This window comes from Botryllus schlosseri, chromosome 16 (assembly GCF_051294905.1).
Source record: "Botryllus schlosseri isolate E-star chromosome 16, Bs_hap1, whole genome shotgun sequence".
Lineage (NCBI taxonomy): Eukaryota > Metazoa > Chordata > Ascidiacea > Stolidobranchia > Styelidae > Botryllus > Botryllus schlosseri.
The window spans coordinates 14234923-14252175 of NC_137251.1; the positions used below are offsets into that span (position 1 = coordinate 14234923).

The following is a 17253-nucleotide window of genomic DNA, read 5'->3' on the forward strand; positions in this document are numbered from 1 at the left end:
ATGTCTCGTCGGAAGCGGAAATGTATTTTCGGCTTTCGTTCATATCAAATTGAAGGCGCGGATTTTCGAGGCACAATCACGTATTTCAAGAAATGCAGTCACAGAAATCGCTTTCAAATAAAAGTCTACACAATTTCTACATAAATAGTATGAAGTTATTTTCAATAAAATACATTTTGCTGCTTTTTATCACTAGTCTACAGTTAATATTTGCACAAGGCAGATGACGGTTGCACGATAATTGAGCTAAATTTGAACTAAAACTTTGGGAGGTCGGCGAGTGTCTATTACGGTTTAAAAGGGGTCGGCGAAGACAAAAAGGTTTAGAATCACTGACCTATAGGCCCCTGCTCGCCGTCCCATCCGCGTAAGCGATGTCGTACAATGGAATATTGGATTGGCCTATCAAGAATGTAGTTGTAGCACAATCAATAGTAGTACAACAACAACAACAACCACAACAGCAAAAACATGCCTTAATGTTTCCCTTATTCAGATTGCCACGACCTGAATGATCAGGTCATCCACACGTTGGCGAATTTTTCTGTCGTGAGTTGATATAAGTATAGACTGTGAATCATTTGTGCACGTAACAAAAGTAATGACAGATCCTGTGAATGTTGTCCACGGCCGGACACCGTGAAAAAATCCGCGCCTAATCGCTAGAAGACTTGGACAGCTAATTAATTCAACTATCTAATTAGAGCGAAAGGCGGGTAATTCAATTATAATCTAATTTGTTGAAATGTTTTTATGCTCTAATTTTAATTCCAAGATATTTTCTGGTCTTCCTGAAATGCTACAGGAGAATAGTATCGTGCGGAACGAGCCAAGTTATTTTCTAATTGTTCAGGTCTGTATACACTAGTCAGTAATATAATTATAATTATATTCTTAATGGGCACACCGAGGCCCTGTGGGATGTGGAGATTGTGATAAGTAAAATAATACACCGGAAGATGAGAACCTCGCATCTTTGAAATATCAATCTGATAACGAAGCAGTTTTGATCACAGACATCACTATTATCTAGATCAGTTCTTTTAAACCCTTTTGAGAGCCGTCCGCCGTCCGCACCTTTACCTTTGCAACAATTTCATCTACATAAACGAAACGAAAATCAGCCACAGAAAGAAAATGAAGTGCACGGACCCTTTTTATTCAAATATCATGTATAGGCTACCGATTTATCAAAGGGTCTGTTGCTATGCTCATTACATATAAGTCGCGGGATTTATACAAGAACTTCTATGCAGGGCAATTCTCAACTGGCTGACCACGATCCTAATACGGACCTTTTCAGTAATGAATCCGGACATCACATCTGTCTCAGTATTTAGTTCTACAACAGATGCAAATGCATTTCGTTTGTTTGCAAATACAAAGTGCAATGATTTTATTCTAATTGTTCATCTCCAGACATCCGCGAGTTAGCGTTTTCAAACATGAACTTAATAAAGAATAGATTTCCCAGCTGTATCGCCAGTGAAAAACTTTACCACTGCCTTCGGCTCTTACCACTTTAGAACCAAGCTATAAAGAATTATAGCAAGATATATGAAATGTCAATTCTCCCACTATAGCTGACACTATCAGAACAATAAATACATTCACTCTTTGCTTCCGCCGATACCACTTTACCGGGATAATTATAACGTATTACGTTTGTATAGGCTAAGTGTAAATTATTTCATGAAAGTTATGACGGATTTTGGCAAATTTTAAACTTTTGTAACTGAGTCAAGTGGGTCTGTTGTAGTGCTTGGGTGGCCAGTTCTTTATTCTATCTTTCGAACCAATCTTTTGAGTACGTAATGATTACAGTGCGATTACATATTAATTCATTCCGGCTGGTGCGAGGCAAAATTGCTGTGAAAGCTACGATTAGCGGCGAGTCGTCACTCGTAAAGTTCAACAAGTTTTACAAATGCGCCGCAATGACGAAAGTTATGGTGCCATTGTACTTACTATCCTATTAAGGTCATTTGAATGATTCCACGTCATGAAAATAGAAAATGTCACAATTTAGATTCGCACCACCTTTGTCATCCGCGCAAGTGCGTACCAACCCACTGCTTACAAAGTACTGACCTAGATATAGTTGCATGAGTGGTTCTCGAACTTTTTCTACTGCCAAAGCCACATCCGGGGACTCAATCTAGACGGGAGCCGGATGAGAGCAGTATGGTTAATGATAAATATAATTATTAGTATTATTCGTCGAAAGATGGGCAAAACAACAAATTATAAAGGTTCATTGAGCCTCATCCAAGCAGAGTTGGACAATCAAACGATTTGTTACGATAAGCGCCCATCAATTTGACGGACTGGATTCGATTCCCGTCGGAGGTTCATCTGGGCTCCTCTTTCCCCGCCGTTGCCGATCCTACGGCGACAGAAAGCCCAGTAAAAGACCCGACGAAAGGAAAGCACTCACACGGAATGGAAACATCGAAAAGAACTGTGACATCGGGCACTCTAGGCCGAGGATGTTAAAGTAAAGGATCGCTACTGATGCGTGTCGTTCGGCATCCTCCTATCTGCTCATGACATCGCATTGTGTCTTATCGCATTGTACATTGTGTGTGACTTGTTCAGATGAAGAATATAACCCAAAGATGTTATGTTAGGTTAGATTTAGAATTAACGATTTCGCTAAAACTTGGGAATTGAATTGAATTTCGAATTACAGAGAAATCCAACAGAAAATCAAGTCCAGTGTATATCAAATCAGAGAGCATTCTCACCAGCATGACAATGGCAAATGTCTGTACATCGAGCCTGGATCGTTTCGCACTATACAGTTCTCATGTAGCATTTTCATGAAAACCAGAAACTAGACTAGAATTAAAATTAGAGATTTCAAGCATTTCACAAATTAGATTAGAATTAGAAGACCAGCATTTCCCTCTAATTCGTCTAATTAGAGGACTACAGGAATCATCTATAGTTGTCCAGGTTTGCATCCAAGCAACGAACAACATGGTCCTATTGGTACATTCACCCTTGCGATACTCTCCGCAAATTTGGTCCGATTACTCGCAGCAAGCGCAGTATAGAGAGGGTGAGTATTGCGAATACTGTAGGAATCCAAGCTATACTGTTATCATAAGCCAGGATGCGGTTTAAAAAGGCCACTCTTGAGAACCATTCAGTTATATATAAATTGATATATCACTGGTTTATATCATTCTATCGACATATAAGTATAGTCGATACATTACTTAATGTAACGGCTTCTAATTACAGCCCCTTCAAACATCAAACATCAAAGGTCATTTCGCTTGCACAAACCTTGTTTACTTCGTGTAATCACTGTAATGGAGAAAGGTATATTGCATGCATTTCGACTTAATGTTACAAATAGGAAGATTGTTTGCATCATGATTCGTGAGCTAGCTGCCATACTGTTCTTGATTAGGTACGTTTAATCGACCAGCGAGATTTATATTTGCTATTTTTAAACCTTGATACCATTCTTGTATACCTATATGTGTAACGCTGCAGTTTTAATTATAGCGTGTTTAATTTATGTGACTTATAAATAAAGTGTAGCCTGTTATCATACTAGGAATATACATGTATTAAATCCCTTGACGCAAGCCATCGACATCATTCCGTGGTAGCGTAATAAGTAGAATATTAGACAATATAGGGTGTGAGCTAGTTGCGTACGTCAAAAGTTACGGCGTTGCAATACTGACAAATAGGTGTCTGTCAAGGCTACTTTCGATTGAACAGTCGCTTCAATCTGATGTCACGCATTTGTTCTTTTATTACAGTAGGATCGGTCTCTGCAGCAATGTCGATAGCATTGAGGAGCAATTCAAGTAAGCTGTATTTCTTCAATTTACAATGTTTCGGTTTAATTCTACAATGCAAACTTCGAATTTGCTTATCCTAGTCTCGCAATAGTACATCTTGAATCACCGAATTGGTAGATTCTGGACCTGCGTGTTCCTAACAGTAATGGAGGTCAGCACTTGATGCTTTGAAGGTTCAAGATCTAGATCAGCGGATCCAAAAGTGGGCGATATCGCCCCCTGGTGGTGATTTTGGTAGACTGGGCATAGCAGTCGCATACAAGTAAAACTACTTGAGTAAGTGAATACAACCTACCTGAATACTGCGGAAAATTAGAAGGATAACCTGAATGATGACCTCTGGTCTTTAGGATGCATTAAATATGGGTTGAATTTGATAATATGGCGATGAGTCAAGAAAGTTTGAGAGCCCCTGATCTAAATGTATGTACTGTGAATAGTGAATCTATATATCTGGAGACACAAAGCATTGCCAGAAACCCTCAGAAATGCCCCTATGTATAAAGCTATCGCATGTATACATTTCAACTATAGTAGTGTAGGTAACATCTCCACATCATCCATCCTGCTCATATGGCATGTGATGATATGTAGAATTGGACGACTGGATAATTGTAGTTGGCTAGAATTGATTAGACAAATTAGTGTGAAATGACGGTAATCTAATTTTAATGTAATGTGTGAAATGTTTTATTGCGCTACTTATAATTCTAATTTGAGTGAAATGTTTCTATGCTCTAGGTTTATCTCTAATCTAATTTATGGTTTTCCTGAAACAGCTAAATGAGAAACGTATAGTGCGAAACGATCTAAGCTTGCCGTGCAGGCATTTGCCATTCTCATGCTTGTGAGGAAGAACTGTGATTTGATATGAACTGGACTTAATTTAATGTCCAAGTTTTCGCGAATTCAGTAATTCAGTAATTCGAATCTAATTTAATAAAAACTGTGTAGCTATAATTTTAACTCTAATCTACTTTGGAAAAGCGGAAAACTTCATAGTTGCCCAAGGCTAAATTGGTATATGGTATCCTCTCATCAACTGAATCGGGCTTAAGTATTTATCTCTTACGCAGACATTGGCGGATTGAGAACGAAAAGTTCTATCCTTCATTCGAGGAGTTGATGCACAGATATGAAGTCTTCGCGAACAACATACGGATAATCAAGGAGCTCAATGAACAACACCAACACCACGGAACAGTGTTCAAGGCCAACAGATATGCAGACATCTCCCCCGAGGAGTTTAGTCAGAAATATCTTCTTCCCAAACGAAAACCGGTAATTATCACATTTTGGTTATTTGTTCAGCCATGGCCTACTAAAAACAGTTTAGTAGGCCATATGACTCGACATGTTACTATACCATATGACAGTGGTTCTCAAATAGGGGGACGCTACCTAGATTTGTGTCTCGAAATATTTCAGATTTACCGTGAAGACAGGCGCCACATTTGTGTAACAATGAATTTCAGGGGCACTAGTCAACAATAAGATACATATCATCAATTATGACGTTACACAAAAGCGAGAATTCAAACAACCAAGTTGTTTTTAGTGTTGGTATTTCTGGTATTTCGACTACAATAGTCATTTACACCTGGCCGATATTCTTATTATGATGCCGTGTCTGTCGACTTGTAGCACGGCCAACTTCTAGGCTTTCTTAAGATACAGCTTACGCGGATCAATCAAGTTAAATAGATGTGATTTTATGATTGATGACATCCTATCAACAGGTCGAATTTCCATCAAGCAATGAGTACGTCTCGCAACAGTTTGTACGAACGCCACAGTCATTTGATTGGCGAGACAAAAACGTTGTCACGCCGGTGAGGGATCAAGGTAAAATTATTGCATTAATTTTTCGTGGTCGCAGCTATTCAGTCACTTATGCTAGTCAAGCAATACTTCATTCTATTCATGCATAAAATTTTAATTAGAAATTGAATTTTGCAAGACAGCCCAAAACTTTTCCAACGGTTTGAAAAGTACTAAATTAAACGTAGCCATGAGACCTTTTTCTTTAAAATGGAAAGATGCAATTCCCACGCCATATGAGGACTGGCAATTGGTTTTGAGAGTGCAAATGCAATTACGGGAGGACTTTGCACTCATAAAAATGATGTGATAATGTCCAAATACGATACTTTTGACTTGACAGTATTTGACAAGTCAAAAATTGGTTTTCAAATACTGTTGAAGTTACAATGGAAGTGGCTTGAAGAAGTAATGCAATCTTAGTAAAGTCACTGATATACGCTGAAAAAGCAAAACTTCGTCACTGACCACCTTTCGTAACCACAAAGGATCTGCCGGGACCTGCTGGGCTTTCAGCGCGGTGCAAAACATCGAAAGTCAGTGGGCTCTGAAGGGAAGAAACCTCACAGAGTTTTCAGTGGAGCAAGTCGTTGATTGCGACGGCACGGAAGATATTGCCAAGTAGATCATTGTATTCAAGCACAACGTCACACACGCATTGAAATTAACTATTTGTTACAGAAAAAAGGCTGATTGCGGCGTGTTTGGAGGCTGGCCATACCTGGCGTACCAATACGTTCAGCGGGAAGGAGGATTGACCAGTGAAAACGATTATCCATATTGCTGCGGCCTCGGAGGAGATAAAGGTTGGGTTACGATAACGTCAATGTGAGAGCGATGACTCATTTTCGAAGTATGCTGTAAACATGTATTGTATATGGACGGTTCGCGTATATAATATATATTCTGACCGGATGTAGTGCGTAGAACGCACTCGCTAAGTATGAAATAACATTCCCTAGTTCTCCGTACGCGTGGTTATTCACTTTGTTATCAAAGTAATTTATGGTATTGCTATTTATGCTTATGCTAATCCATTCATTGGAATATATGGTGTTAATTCAGACGAATCCGATTAATTCGGACACTGGATAACTTAGACAACCGCTTTATTCGGCGAAAATGCTCGGGAACGGAACAAAAGTAAAAATTGCACATAAAAAAAACTCCGGGTAATTCGGAAAATTCTCGCTTAATTCGGACACAGAGTCGCAATTCCAATCGTTGGGCTATAGCACAATAACCAATATGCCCTACTTCATAGTCGATTTTAATTGGATACAATTGCGAGCATCTTGTAGAACAGATTGGTACAGAAAAGAATAACAGAAAAAGTGAAATTCCTCACTAAAGTAAACGAAGGAAAAACTGAAGACTGATTGATCCCTGATAGTTCGGCAGTTAGTTGCCTTGTTGGGGATATAAAATATTGATATGTGAACCCTATATGCGTTTACAGTATTTTCTATAATGGTTCGGTATCGAAAATACTGTACTGTAAAATACAAAACAAGAAGGTGCAACGTTTTATGCTATCTGCGCCACGACTATTAAGCGAACGATTGATTTCCCGCTTAATTCGGATTCTGCTTAACGTGCTTAATTGGGCCAAAAGTGAGCGGGACCAAACTGTCCGAATTTAGCGGAGTTCAATGTATATGTTATATCAAATATATTTTGTGTCTATAAGTGCTCATTAGCACGTTGTCGTTAGATGTAAAGTCATCTGCCTGGTGCTTGACTCCCTTTTTTACTATGGTTTCTAGGAACTTGTTATGTTTGCCCGCCTCCGGGATACAACAAGACCTTGTGCGGTCCGCCATCCGAGTACTGCCAGGAATCGGACAGTTGCCACGCAAAACTCGACAAATCAAAGTTTGTGGAAGGACTGAATGTCAAAGGATGGAGTTGGTTTAACGACGTAAGTTCTGAGATTAACGTACGGGCGTTCTGGTATCGGATATTTTCATCTTAGTCCCATTGTATACATACAACCATACACTGTGCATTAATACAGTGTGATTATATTCCATAATTCATATGTTGGTTCGCGTTTTACATCATATATTTGCCCCCAGTCGCGCTACAAAGCCCGGTAATACCCTAGTTGACAATGCGAAACCTGAAAACGTGCCTTGTATTATTCACACGGTTTCGCTTGATCGAGAGCAATAAAGGGAGTAAATGAATTGTCGCTGGAATCGTGTCTGAGAAAATATAGATTCAACTCTCATACAGAACCCCAATGTACCTCTGTGTATATTCGTCACATTTTCGCATTGTACATTGTGTGTGTCTTGATCGGATGAAAATATATTCTGACGATTGATATTGATTGATAGTTAGGATGACTCAATTCACTGCTTTAAAATGACTTCAATCGGACTCGAGGCATGAAAAATGTGGAATGATACCTGATTTAGAGTCACCTTTGTCACTTTGCGTGACTTCGTTCGTGACTATTAGTCTTTAACTGCTTTGTAATGAATTGACTTGATTCGAGTCAAAATTTGTGGTGACTCGATGGCGACTTGATCACGTTACTGACATATACATCGGTATGCATTTTTTGCCATATTTTACGAAGGTGACGTTTCTAACAGAATGAAACCGAGATTTCCCAACATTTGGTGGCTGCCGGTCCTCTCTCCGTGGCGATGAACGCTGCTACTCTTCAATTCTACCACTCCGGAGTATACGACCCTTTGGTTTGCGATCCTACTGCGTTGGATCACGGTTGGTTTGAATGCTATGTGGTTATTAGACTCTAGGGTGGAATCGTGCCATTTTCAGCTGTATTGTTGGTTGGGTATGGTGTCGAAACCACTGTGCTGGGAAGGAAAAAACAGTTCTGGACGGTGAAGAACTCATGGGGAAGCCAATGGGGAGAGAAGGGGTATTTCCGCATCGCGAAAGGCAAAGGGAAATGCGGAATCAATACGCAGGTCACGACGAGTCATCTCAAGTAGCGCGATTCAGTTCATATTGAACGACAGTCTTGAATCACACGTTTGAGTAATTAAAATGCTATGAAGCGTACAATGGCAATGCTCATTTAATATTGATAAGTTCTTGGAAATATAGAATAATCTTCGTGTGTTTTCTGTAGTATTTCACCTGCAGCTCGCAAGGATAAATTCTCAGTCGATTTCGGCGACAGATGGTTGGATACCCTCGAACGCCCGCCGAGAGACTACCGACAGATTTCTACATACGCCAAGTTTAAAGCTGATTTCAGGAACACGTTTCGTAGGCGTTAGCTATCACGTTGGTCATCCCGTTCTCCAGCAGAGGCGGTCAAAATTGTCAGAGTTGTTATTCAAGCAGAAATGACTAGTAAATATAGCTACTGAATCACAAGCTATTTGCAAGTAGGTTTCCATTTAAAATAAGTGATTGTTTAAAACATGTTTTAAGCACTGTTTTGAACAAAGGCCTTTTTGAAACAAAAATTGTGATAAACAAAATTATGGTATAATTATACCATATTTGTGTAAATACTTTCCAGAAAACATGTTGTATGAGCCTACGGACGATTACCATCCGATATAGGCGGCGTATATGATATACGATGGTTGGAACCCTCAAAATAGTCGGTTCAACAGCTGTAGTACATAGATATTTCGTCAAAGGAGCTATATTCACGCTATATTTTCAATTGTCAAAGCCAATCCACTATGGCGTCACGTAACGTCATGGATTATTTAAAAACAAAAAATGAAAACAATGAAAAAACGTGTTTTAAACAAGGGCCTTGTTTTAAACATGTTTGTTTTAAATTGATTTTTGTTTTAAATCCAACCCTATTTGCAGGAACTGTCAAACCTACATCAAGCGGTAGTAGAAAATAAGTACTCAAATATTTCTAAAAGGGGGTCGAATATTATATCAAATAATCTGAGGTGGATATTTTTAAAATTCCAAGGTGCACTAGGACGAATAATGTCACTACAAATAGATATTATCGTCGGAAATATATAGAGTTGCCGCAATACAGGTGCTATTTCATAAGGTTTTTATTACAATTTTGTAATAATAAAAACACTAGTGGAAACATAACCCTCGAGTAAGTGGAAAAGTAGAAGTACGACCTTACTGACCAGTAACCAGTAATCACCTATGTTCCTCTGCCCCCACACAAAACCTCAAAAAGACACGCGAATTTCCAAAACGATGCAAATTATTCCCGCGACGCGATATCAACGCTAAACATCATAATTATCAAACAAAGGCAACGTATGTTGGCCAGCATGGCTCCACGCCTCTACTTGGGTACAATAAGCACCGGCAGTTTGCTGTGGTGCACCACATAGTCGCTAACGGAACCAAGCACCGTTCTGCGGATAGTGCCGAGTCCACGGGTGCCAATGACAATTGCGTCAGCACCTACTTCTTTAGCTGCGTCCACCACTTCCTCGCCAGCTCTGCCTGACTTGAGTAGCACGCGGCTCTTTTGGATCTACGCAACGAAACGGATTTCAACACAATACCTACCAAACAAATGCAGCCCACCATGCGTACCTTGTGATTCATCGCTAAAATTGTGTATTTGTTCTCCAGTTCGTTCACTTTCTTGTTGTTTTCGATCAAAATCTTGGAAATTTGGTCAGCCGGAAACGACCCGGGTTCTAAAACAAAATGATCACTTCAGGCGGAGTGGCTGATCAGATTATATGCATAGTGTCCAAGTTCGAGGTGATACGCAGATAGTAACTACTAATGCTGGTCTGAGTATCACTCATGATGACTTCACAATGGTATTAACGATTTGGAAAGTTCAGATATGAATCTTTTATGCTACCACACAGAATACATTGCTAATTATGCAGCAGGTGTAGGTAATTTGTAGCTTTGTAAAACTTGTTTCGTATGCTTTAATACCACCAATCCAGGTCACAAGGATTCCACAGTGAGAAATACTATCCAAACTATAATTCTCGTTGATAAATTAACTCTTGCGGGCATGGAGCGTATAATTTTAGTACTATAAAATATCATCTCTCACAGCTCGACTCGAATCCTTCTGTCCAGCCGTATAGTAACTATAAATCAGACACAAAAGAGTGACTTCTAAATTAGGTATGAACACTGTAAGAATAGTATGTGCTAAAGGCGAGAACGAACATTATCGCAAACCCAGCAAGTTATCGCGGGGATAGGCCTAACCAATAATATACGAATATACATTATTATACGAATTATCATTACATTATTATGCGAATATGCAATTTGAATATGTGGTTATTAGCAAATATAATATATGGCTTATACAGGCAGCGATGTGGTGTAGGTTAGCTTTGAAAGAATCAGCCGAAAAGGTAGTTCATAAATTACCGTATAACGTTTCCAAAGAATATATTGTACAAAATGTCACAAGTACATTGTACAAATAACTGCTGTTATTCGTCCAAAAACGGCTATAAAAAGATTGAACATGACATAACCAGGCTAATGTGATGAATTATAATATACTGTCTTTGACAACAATTTACCTGCTAACGAAATAGTCGGCAGCTTAGGCGGTTCTCCGACGTGCAATATTACCACTTCGTGGTCATCCTTGTGAAAATTTGCGACATACCCTGCAATATCACCGTTTATCATTACATTCAATGGAAGAACAGTGAAGTCGACTCTACTCACAAGCGAAAGCCCTTTCTGCCTGTTCGCTGGAATCGACTGCAACAAGCACCTTCACCATTTTACCAAATGTGCCTAATTCGACAGACTTCAAAGTTTATACTGCGAGTAGAGAGTAATATAAGGTAAGGTTGGTTGGTTGGTTTACTAATACGCTGCAAGACACGAATGTATGACTACAATGCTCTACACTCAATAACGAACAGAAGACTGTTTCGCAGCGCCAAGTAAACACCTACGAACATCTAGGTCGCAGGAAGGCAAATATTACGTAGCGCAATTTTAACTATTTCTATGCCTCGCGATATAAGCGCTATAAATTGCCGAAGCATCGATCCGTTACGGAGGTCGGGCGCATTGAGAATTGGCAAGAACGGCGTCAATAATATAATAGCAACATCGCGTATATGGGCTATCACACGAGACTGTAGTTCTAAAACTCACTCAGAAGAAGATTAACGAATATTATGTCATAAATCGAAATTCAAGATTACAAGTATCACACGACATCATGAACAAATGTGCAGGTAACTTTAGCGCAATACTGTAATCAATACGGAATACGGTTGCAGTACGAGCACTCAACCTCAACCGGGCTGTTTCGATGCTGAAATGACTAATGCTCACATTTCTGACATCCTCTCGCCGAAACATATGGTAAATACATGGTTCTACTTTCACGACCTCACAGCCTATGCCAATACCTACACACCTACACTCCCAGTTTCACATTAGCTAGCTTTGTCTTTACTCTGTAGGAGTCACGCTTTATGTGATGCAAGGTTTGTGCCATTGCAAGATTGTTCATTTTACGTCATTGGGTACAAGATACCACATACAACATCTCCAAAAAGTATTGGAACACGTAGCCCACATTAAATAGTGCTAGTACTGTATGATACGAACGACGAACATACTGAAGTGCATTTTAAGCCGTTACACGCACCGTATGTACACCACATTATTTAGAAATCCATGACTAAATCGACATAGCAAAGCGACTTCTAGTAATGTAGTTGACGAAAGACAGGCGGCGATCTATGACAACTCACAAGCTGTATAAACGGGGCTAGTTTCAGCTGTGCCTCAATAATTTGAAAGTTTAATCAACCCGGCCTTCAGTAGATTGATACAAAACTACCCCATTCACACAGTCTTCGCCTGTTCGCAATAAATCCACTAGCTTAAAATTCTTGAACTGCTGCATATCCGACTCGATTCGACGGGCCATCTGCCATTGCAGGAGAACTGCCTCTCACGTCCTCATCAGAGAAGAGAGATTGAATGAGACAATAGAGCGACTTGCACGCTCCGCTGCTATCACAATTTGTCTCGCACCACCGTACACAAAGGTCACACGAAAATGCGTGATTGAGTATTGGAGATAGTCATTTTGCGAATTGGTGATTCTAGAAAATAATGGTGACAATGAGCATCGTAATAAATATATTTCTCATGTACGAGACTCTTGGTGGCACATAACTTCAGCATACAAGTGAATAATATATTTATATCGAAATATACCCGAATATTTTCGGCTGACACTCATGAAGGGTAATCGTCAGGGTCAGCAACAATTCTCTACTTTTCTGACGATTAGCCCAAAGGAGTGTCAGCTTGAATAGTCGGGTATATTTCAATATGAATATATTATTTGATTTTTATCGAGTTTGAATTGTGTTATTGCATTCCGCATATTTTGTGCATGTAAACCAACGACCAAGGTGGATATCTGATGGAATGAATGGAATTGGCGGATGTCGATAACTTCCTATCTGTTCATTGAATTGCAATCATGCAGTGTTTTGAATTGATGAAATTGTAATAAACAGAACCAGGACAGAAACCAGTGTGAATTAATACTGAATATACTGATGTGATTATTTCTGATATATCAATTCAAAGCAGTGGCTTGTTGTTATGCGGCTCACATTTCCATCGCAATGGAACAAGCTAAGTATCTGAGTATTAGGTAGCTGGTAATTTTTTCAGTTATTTTCACCTAAATCAGTGGCTATGCGCGATTTACCTCCAGTCCATTCTTATTGCTCCGTATATAGTCCGAATTTCGTATTTATGAATTCTCTTATCATAACTTTCCATGCTAACAAACTATCCGTTGGGATTGCTAGCATTCTAGATACATTTTGTGATATGACGATAGGGGGAGGGGGGCGAAATTTGTCACTATCATAAAGGGGGCATGTCTAAAAAAGTTTGAGAACCACTGATCTAAATATACGATTTTGTTCTTGACAAAACCTTGAGGTTACGAACGATTGTAAGCATGTGAAATGTGACGCTGTCGCCTTTGGCTGGTGTCCTGGAGCTACCCTTCAATAATAGCCATTTTGCTACTGTCACACGTGTAACTAAAATATCATCAAATGTCGAACCGTAGTTTATGCTAGCTAAATTTGAACAAATGCCATATCGAAGTACATGTGCTATGTATTGATTTGAATTCACAAGAGGGCAGCTGCGCTGAAGGATTCGGAAAGGACAGACAGCGCCATCTCGCGGCTATAGAATATGTAAGGTTTCTGTAGATGCATTTTTAACGGTTATTTACTAATATCTAGAAAACCATTCCCGAGAATAGACGTTACCGAGAATGCCATTACCTAGAATGTACATTGCCGAGAATGAACACCACCGAGAATGGACAATTCTGAAAATGGCCAATGCCGAGAATCAAACTTACCCAGACTGTCGTTGTCGAGAAATCTATGTAACCGCTCGGTTCCGGAGCCACAGTGACTCCGGACTATCTGGTTGCAAGACCAGTCATGCGCAGAGATGGCCACAGTCCGGTTCAGGAGCCGGAGCCGGAGCAGGATTTTGAGGAATTTTACTGTGGCCGGATCGGAGCCGGATTCTGAGAATGCCATATGAGCCGGATTTAAACAGGATCTGATATTCATAACAAATATTGGGTAATAAAGTTTCAAGATATCTTATATTCAATGAAAAAATCCGCTTCGATATTATTTTCGCAGTTAAATGCATTCATTGCTATGGATCAAGCCCAGGCTGGTTCCGACAATAAATGACAACGATGAAACCGCTGATACCGGTCACTTCGTTGAAATGCGTAAGCAACATAAGTAAAGTTTCTGTGGTGATGACTGATGAGATTACTGCTGGATGAGATGAGGACGAAGGCGGGCTCCAGCAAGCGAGCTGCAGAAGTGTTTGTTTTCGAATTCAGTTGTTCCTCAGATATTGATTCTTATCCTTCCTGTTCATCAGCCATTAGGGTACTTGATATCAGTTGTCAGGATGACAGAAAAGCGAGGTGTCGGTGTTGTTGTAGAGGTAACTGGTGGTTCTGCTTCTGATGTCTGATGATATTTGGAATGCTTGTGTGGTGTGGTAATGCATGAATATATGCTGGCATGGTCAATTGGTCATGTTTACGATTTCAGAAACACACTAGAACTGAAGTGCCACCGGTACTCTCTGATTGATTGTGCACATCATCATGCTGATTATATAATATTATATATATTTCCTATTCATTGCTGCTCTATCAAATGATCCATTTTGATTGATTCATCCATTTTGTTTGATACATGTCTGTTCTGTGACTATGTCACTTCTTGTGAAAATTTAGTTCCATTCTTCAGTAGTACTATAGGCCTAGTTTTCTTGGCCAAGTCACAATCCACAATATCTGATTTTGTTGTTGGCATCATGGCATGCCTGGGTCACTATGTTTACCCTCTCCGTAAAGCAACTAATATTGCTTTCTCTGTTCTCACAGTCTTTTTAGCTCATTTCCCCTGCCTAGTTCCTACTACTCGCATTTATATTCAAGATATATACCGTACCTAACATTATTGATTCGAAATGTGATATAAATAAACCCTTGTAAGGCATTACTTCATACTAATTTGTTGATTATAATGTTCATATTTGCTTTGCAGGCTATATTTAATGTGAAATAGAACTAAAGCAATAGCAGGATTTTTTCGGATCCTAATTTTGTTGCTCAACTGTCGGACTCCGAAATCCTATTTGACTGTCGGATCAGGACGGATACGGATTCCCAAAATTTGGAATCCGCCCATCTCTGGTCATGCGGTATTGGGAAAGAGGAAGTGATTGAGTTCGTCTTTTGCATCGGATTGGAGTTGGTCTTGGAGTATCTTTGTGTGGAGTTGTTACTGTGTTAAGTCTTGGATTGGATTGGAAGTATTGATGTATGTTTATTGTGCCTGCCTCCGTTGTAATATATCCGTCGAATCTGCAATGTGTCTCTGGGTCCAGTCGAACCTGAAGTAACTTAGCCGCATTCAGTTAGATAGCGAGGACTACGACCGAACGGCTACAAATGGCGAGCACGCACCCTGATGCTGGATCCGGTAGAGAGATGCCGCTTGCAGTAGGAGACGGATGCGGTGGACTTGAAGCAAGGCAGTTATTGAAGAGGAAAGAAGAAGTTGCACTTGCACGGTTTTTTAAGAAGTTAGCAAAAGGAATGCTTGGGAAGGAAGCACGACAAATTGTGAAGTTATTGGATACTCGTGCTGTTGGGGAAATGGATAATGTGGCACGTGATGGCTTGGAACATGTGTCGGTATGCTCGTCTGTTTGAAACTCTGTTGTTGACGTGACTTTGGAAGAGGAGGATTTTGAAAAACCGCATGTAGAGGAAATCGTTTATGATATGTTTGCATGTGAGAGTACAATGGATTCGGTTTCTGAAGAGACTGTTACTGCGCCGGTTGTTGAAGATATTGGACCAGGGATGGTAGTCATGGTACCATTGAAGTCGTGTGACAAGATGAATGATGATGTTCATGAGGAAGAAAGAAGCGTGATGGATGACGACTGTTTGATGGAAGGACATTTGGCTGAGGATTGTGGAGATGATAGTGCTCCGGTGGTTTCATCTGTTGAAAACAAGGACTTGCTATGGGATTTGGTTGCTAGAGAAGTAAATGCAACGGATATACTTGGAACTTTCGAGTCGTTGATGGACTGTGAGATGGCCATTGAACGCGTCAATGTGAAGATAAAGGAGCCCTCGCACCGTAAAGCGTTTTATACTCTGAGAGATATTTGAGTGATATGATGGGTCATTGGGATTCGACACCGGACTTGGACTACGCCCCTGATGTTGACATATGAGAACTGTGGCTTGATTTGATAATGAACTGATATTGTTGATGGGTATTGACACCTCGTGTTTTTGTTTGTTGTTGGCTTGGTTTTTGGCGCACGGTGTTATGTTGTTGGAAACTGTCTGTGGCAAATAGTTGCTTAAGTTACGTTGTTGGCGGATTGAGTATGTTGTTTTGTATTTTGACAGTTGAGTGAACTTTTGAAGATATTGGGGTGGCTGTCTTTACGTTGTTGGAGGATATTGTGAAATTTTTGTTTTATTGACGGTTGTGGGACGTTGTAACTGGTTTTGCATATCATATTTCTTTGTACATATTGTTGCTAATTTTTATACTCTTTGCATTTTTATACTTATTTTTTGTTTGTTTTATTTCTGCTCCTTCTTGTCGCTTGTGAGTGATCTTTGCTACTAGATCACTCAACTTGGGAACGGGGATGTGTAACCGCTCGGTTCCGGAGCCACAGTGACTCCGGACTATCTGGTTGCAAGACCAGTCATGCGGTATTGGGAAAGAGGAAGTGATTGAGTTCGTCTTTTGTATCGGATTGGAGTTGGTCTTGGAGTATCTATGTGTGGAGTTGTTACTGTGTTAAGTCTTGGATTGGATTGGAAGTATTGATGTATGTTTATTGTGCCTGCCTCCGTTGTAATATATCCGTCGAATCTGCAATGTGTCTCTGGGTCCAGTCGAACCTGAAGTAACTTAGCCGCATTCAGTTAGATAGCGAGGACTACGACCGAACGGCTACATCTATATCTGAAAATCGACACCGAACGTGGCAACGCCGTGACACATGACCTGTACAGTGTACATATGCATAATATGCCTGCATTGCA

General features: G+C 40.0%; 2 protein-coding genes across 3 annotated transcripts; one reads left to right on the forward strand and one right to left on the reverse strand.

The window, feature by feature from the left end:
* Positions 1-3157: 3157 nt before the first annotated feature.
* Positions 3158-8744, forward strand: LOC145458934 (cathepsin L-like). 2 transcript variants are annotated; one of them, XM_080337447.1, is made up of 9 exons: positions 3158-3421; positions 3783-3830; positions 4901-5105; positions 5564-5669; positions 6134-6266; positions 6327-6451; positions 7412-7566; positions 8249-8381; positions 8439-8744. In XM_080337447.1, exons 1-9 carry the CDS (start codon positions 3321-3323, stop codon positions 8612-8614), a joined length of 1182 nt encoding a protein of 393 aa, XP_080193573.1. In that variant the 5' UTR covers positions 3158-3320; the 3' UTR covers positions 8615-8744. The 2 variants fall into 2 exon arrangements, with proteins under 2 accessions (XP_080193573.1, XP_080193574.1); XM_080337448.1 differs by having other exon boundaries at positions 3349-3421; positions 3786-3830.
* A 1063-nt stretch (positions 8745-9807) lies between these two features.
* Positions 9808-11445, reverse strand: LOC145458935 (universal stress protein YxiE-like). Its single transcript, XM_080337449.1, has 4 exons — positions 11289-11445; positions 11138-11227; positions 10167-10273; positions 9808-10104 (listed from the first exon to the last, which is right to left on the reverse strand). The coding sequence occupies exons 1-4, from the start codon at positions 11344-11346 to the stop codon at positions 9910-9912; spliced, it is 450 nt and encodes a 149-aa protein (XP_080193575.1). The 5' UTR covers positions 11347-11445; the 3' UTR covers positions 9808-9909.
* Positions 11446-17253: the final 5808 nt, after the last annotated feature.